Source organism: Dioscorea cayenensis, chromosome 15, assembly GCF_009730915.1.
Source record: "Dioscorea cayenensis subsp. rotundata cultivar TDr96_F1 chromosome 15, TDr96_F1_v2_PseudoChromosome.rev07_lg8_w22 25.fasta, whole genome shotgun sequence".
Classification (NCBI taxonomy): Eukaryota; Viridiplantae; Streptophyta; class Magnoliopsida; order Dioscoreales; family Dioscoreaceae; genus Dioscorea; species Dioscorea cayenensis.
In genome coordinates this window covers 8,504,753-8,510,263 of record NC_052485.1, presented here as the reverse complement: position 1 = coordinate 8,510,263, position 5,511 = coordinate 8,504,753, and the positions used below count along the sequence as shown (strand labels likewise).

At 28.0% G+C, this 5,511-nt stretch overlaps 1 protein-coding gene across 1 annotated transcript; it reads left to right on the top strand.

The window, feature by feature from the left end:
• The first annotated feature begins 3,101 nt into the window (after window positions 1–3,101).
• LOC120277544 (probable WRKY transcription factor 21) lies at window positions 3,102–5,211 on the top strand. The gene is made up of 3 exons (XM_039284408.1): window positions 3,102–3,866; window positions 3,945–4,070; window positions 4,697–5,211. The coding sequence occupies exons 1-3, from the start codon at window positions 3,355–3,357 to the stop codon at window positions 4,839–4,841; spliced, it is 783 nt and encodes a 260-aa protein (XP_039140342.1). The 5' UTR covers window positions 3,102–3,354; the 3' UTR covers window positions 4,842–5,211.
• Window positions 5,212–5,511: the final 300 nt, after the last annotated feature.

Here is a 5,511-nt window from a genome sequence, read left to right as displayed (position 1 = left end):
CCTCTTATTCCTTTTTGTGTTTTTTTTTATTGAAACAAAAAACGATGTGCACCAAAAATAAAATATTAATTTTAAATTATGTGTAAAAAGCAAAAAAAAAAATTATGTAAAGATTAACAAATGTATGATTGTTCACATGGTTGTTTACCTGAAAAGTATGACTCTTGTGTTGTACCTCTAACAAGAAAATTCTTTCTTTTCTTGTTTGACTCACATTTTTGTCCAAATATTATATATAATTTAAGCTCATAAAAATATCTTAAATGTTAGGCAAAAACATTTAACACTTACTGAAATTTAAATAAAATATAAGAAGTTTTTTTTTTTTTTTGTTAAAAAATTGAATTATAAGGAGTTGCACAGAAATCTAAATAATAGGGTAGAGATTTAGATATTTGTTTATTTATTTATTTATATTTTGTTGGATTTAAACCAGTTTGAGGCATGGTATGGAAAGTTTTATGAAATAGTAGACCTCTCTTAATCCCACTGGTTTAACGTGTCAAATATCTATTGGTTGGACCAATCACTGTTAATTTGAATATATAACTTTTTTTTTCATATAAAATGAGTAAGGGATGGTTCTTGGGATTATAATTATTTTTCATTGTTAATAACAACTATCAGGATCTATGGGGAAGTTTTATAAACTTGTTGGTCAAATGTATTTACTTAGAAGATTTGGTTTATTATTATTTTTGTTTAAACTCTTATATAAAATAAAAATCTATGTTTGAATGAATGAACTTACAAAATACCTTATCAAAATAGGAAATCAAATACATAAGAAATTTTTTATTTGAATTCGGTCAATTGAATCAAAATTATAATAATTTATATAAATTTAATGTTTAAGGATCTAAACAACATCAATACATACAAATTGAATCAAATAAACACAACAATTCATTATTAATGGTTTCATGAGTGATAATATTTGCTAATCCGATTAGTTCAATATCTTGGCAAAAGTTTGAAAAAAATAAATAAACTTATTAAATTATTATCTATATTAATGCATGACAAAAATTCTAAGAGGAGCTCGTGGCTATTTTTTTAAATAAATACCAAAATGCACATTTAGGTAGATAATTACCAAAATGCGCACATAGTACTCTCCATGCTATTTTTTTTAATATAAAATAGTTTAAAGTTAGCAAAAAAAAAAAAAACAATAAATTTTTAACAATATTTTTAAATTTTAAAGTCAATTGTTTTAAATATTTTATTTACACTTAAATACTTATAAATTTTTTATCAAATTTACAACGGTAAAAACTATAATTCCAAAATCTGCAATTGTTAATAATTATGACAATCAAATTTACAGCTGTCAGTAATTATGACGGTCAAATTTCTAACAGTTTGACAGTTGTGATTTTTTATCATTGCAGATTTAATCGTTATAATTTCTGACTGTTGCAAGTTTAACCGTGATAATTACTGACAATTGTAGATTTGACTGTCATAATTACTGATATTTGTTAATTTAACGGTTGTGATTTTTATTATTGCAGATTTGACAATCCTAATTTCTGACAATTGTAGATTTAACAGTCATAGTTATTGATAATTGCAGATTTGACTGCCATAATTACTGACAGTTACAGATTTTAGAATTATAATTTTGTAAGGTGATAAATTTGACCGTCATAACATTTAATAGTTGCAGGTTTTTAATGTCAAAATTTAAATAAAGTTGTAGGAAAGAATTTTAATTAAAATTTATAAGGACTTCAACATAAATATAATATTTAAAAAACTTATTTTAAAATTTTAAAATAAATATGGTAAAAATTTATCATTTTTGGGGCAAACTTTAATCCATTTTCAATTTAAAAATGGCATAGATATATAGTACTATGTGTGTATTTTGGTAAATATCCATATAAATGCGCATTTTTGTATTTATTTAAAAATATATAATATGTTAAAAAAAGGAGCTCGTTTAGAAAATATTAAATTATTAGGTTGCTGTTCTCTTAATAATTTTTTAAAAAAACCTCCTCTTAGAAATTATGTTTTAGATTATATATAATATTTTATTTAAACAAAATATCAACAAATGATTCTAGGTTTATATAAGACATGATTATAGGTTTGATTTAATGTAAATTAGCAATAATTGTTGACATGATTTTTCTTGTTAATCAGTAGATATTTATGAGAATAGAATAGAAATAATGAATTATTAAAACAAATAAAAAATATAATAATGAAACTAATCAAGAGGTGATCCGGATTGAATGATATAAGATATTGGTTTATGTTTGAATTTTACTATGTATATTATGTACACCTTTGCCAACTCTAGCATGATCTAGTATGTAGAGACACAATGATAAACATAAATTATTTAATCAAAACAATGAAAATAAATGAATACATAAATTAAAAGGACAAATTTATTAAAATATCCAAAAATTTAATTATATATTTATCTCCATTCCACGAATGATGCATTTTTTTCTTATATTATAATTTTCTAAAATAAATTTTAAGGATTATTTATTTAAAGTGAAAGTACGCTAATTATTTCTGAAATTTATCTAAAACATATATTTCGAACATAAAAGCTAATAATTATAATAATGAAACCATTTGATTTTCATGTGTGAAATTGAGGTTTTGATTTTTTTTTCCAATTTGTAGTTAAGGAGAAAATATCGCATGTGCGGTGACTTGTACATATTATCACATTATATCATTATATTTACCTCGATACAGTTTATAATTCATTATATAATGATTAAATTTATGTTATTCTTTCAATATAATTAGAATTAGAAGAGAGACCAAATTAAATACAATTGTATAGTTACATCTTTTCCAAATTTAGGGACAAAAATATGCTTTGAAAGATTATTTAGGGACCATCAACACACTTAACACCTTTATTTAAAAATCCTTAATAATGCACTGGTGCCCTAATCCAGAGGCACTCCATGTAACTTTAGTCTTTAGAATAAAGTAACATATAAACCCCTCACAAACTAAATCTAATCCAAAGTTCTAACAATATTTTAATAATATCTCTAATTTATAATATATTTTTATTTTTTAAAGTCCCTGGTCTGGTCTTCCTTTGTTCCCTTTGAAAACTTTAGAATATAATATTACAATGAAAGATGACATTTTTTCTTCAGTCTTTGCTCTTCTTCTTCTTCTTCTTCTTCTTCTTCTTCTTCACACTTGTTGTCAATCCCACATCACTTCCATTGATCTCCAAGTCCAACCAAGCTCTCTCCTTCTTCTTCTTTCATGACATGAGCTTTCATTTTTACTTGCTTTCTCTGGTTTGATTTTATTTCATGCAGCAAAAGTCCTACTTGGATTTTGCTGGCTGGTTTTGAAATGGAGGAGGTGGTGAAAATCCATAGAGATGCTGTTTTCAGCTGCCATGGAGTTCTGGACAAGATTTCTCAGTCTCAGAATCAAGCTTTGTGTGGAACTCTAATGGCTGAAACCAGAGAAGTTGTTTCCAAATTCAAGAAATTGGGTTCAATGCTTGACAACACTGTTGGGCATGCAAGGTTCAGGAAGCTCAAAGAAGCACCTTTTCCTTTGAAAATGAAGCATAACATCTTCTTAGGTAATCAAACAGACCTCTTTCCCAAGTTTGATGCACAATTTCTAAAGGAAAAGCAGCTGAACAAGTGTCAAGTTGACATGAATGGTGTCAATCTTAAGCTCTGCAGCACCTCCATGACATCTGCTAAGTCTTTGCTGTCTTCATTGAGTGTGGAAAATCATAGTTTTGGTGGTTTGAACATGAAAAGTTTCAGCTTGAATAATTTAACTCATAAAAAGAAGTGTTCTAGCAGAGGGGATGTTGGAAGTATCAACTGCCATTGCTTTAAGAAAAGGTTTTGCTTTAATCCCAGTATTGATTTTCTAATTTAAATTCAGTTTTTTGTTTGTTTGATTAATTAATTGATTTGTAGGAAGTTGAAGATGAGGAGGTCTATTAAAGTGCCTGCTATAAGTCACAGGCTTGCTGATATTCCTCCTGATGAATATTCATGGAGGAAGTATGGACAGAAGCCAATCAAAGGTTCTCCCCATCCAAGGTATATATTATTAGTAAATTACAAAATTTTACTGGTTTTCATTGTTTTTAATCTGTGAATAAGGTGTGCTCTTGGATACAAAAAGATAGGACTAGTGAAATATTTGATGCATTTAATTTTCAAACCATTTCTGTTGATAATTAATTGTCTAAAAGGCTTCATTGTTACAATTGAAGCCAAAGCAGTGCAGGATAAAGTGAGGTTAACTGTAATTTATTTACTGTATCAGTTTGGTGAATAAATTTCCAAAGTTTAACATTGAAGAATCAACTTTTGTGATCGATATCTATTAAGTATAGGTGTAATTGCACTTTTTGTTCCTGAACTGTACCCGAAAATTCATTTTAATCCTCCTCGAAAACAAAAGATGCTACTTCTGATACAAGGATTTTAAAATGTTTTTTTGTTGTTGTTGTTGGGGAATAAGGCAGAAAACATCTCACTTTTTTCGATCAAAGTGAATATAAAGGTATAGTTTCAGGACAAAAATTGCACTTTCCCTTGAAGTATATATGTTATATACATGTATGTGCAAGACTCAGTCCTAGTTCGATCAAATTTTGCTAGTAAATTATATTGACAAACAGACATCAAAATGACCGAAAATGCCGCCTAATTTGATGCAGGGGATACTACAAATGCAGCATTGTGAGAGGCTGCACTGCAAGGAAGCATGTGGAGAGGTGTTTAGAAGATCCTTCAATGCTTATAGTGACTTATGAAGGGGAGCACAGTCACACCAAATCACTAACTCAATCTGCACATCCATGAACTGCTTCCTCCGGAAACCATATATTATCGGCAACTGGTTCATGTGATCGTATCCGGTCCTCATTCATAACTTGCTAAGCTGCTGCATTTATGCTTGAGTATCGGTTTCGCGATTAAGAAATCTGTTGATGGAGCAAGTGCTGATATGTTATGGTATCATAATTCTGAATGGAAGAAGCAAAGAACTCTTAACAATTGTGTCTTGGGATATGAATGTAATATCTTGGCATTGAACTGGTAAAAGGGTGCATGTTTAAAGGTTTGTTTAAATCTAACAAGTGTGTTACATTTGAGAGTACAATGTTGTTTCAAAATGTATTATCTTTGTGACCTTGTTTTGGTCTTGAAATTATGCTTCAAGTTTCAATTTTGGCAGCTATGTGTTTCTGCAGTTGGTCAATCACTAATTTATTTCTATGAAGCCGGTTTGGGACTTTTTTTTTTTTTTTATTTTTTTATTAATAATTATCAATATCTATATATATATATATATATATGGGCAAATTGCATATATACAAAAAGTTACATTTGAGAGTGTATATCTTAAACAATAAAAGTGGGTGGTACATCCTAAGTCACTTGAAATGTGGATAGGTATCTTTTGTATTTATTCTCATCCATACCATATTAACTCAATCTGAAGTAACCACAAGGGTATACACATAGAAAT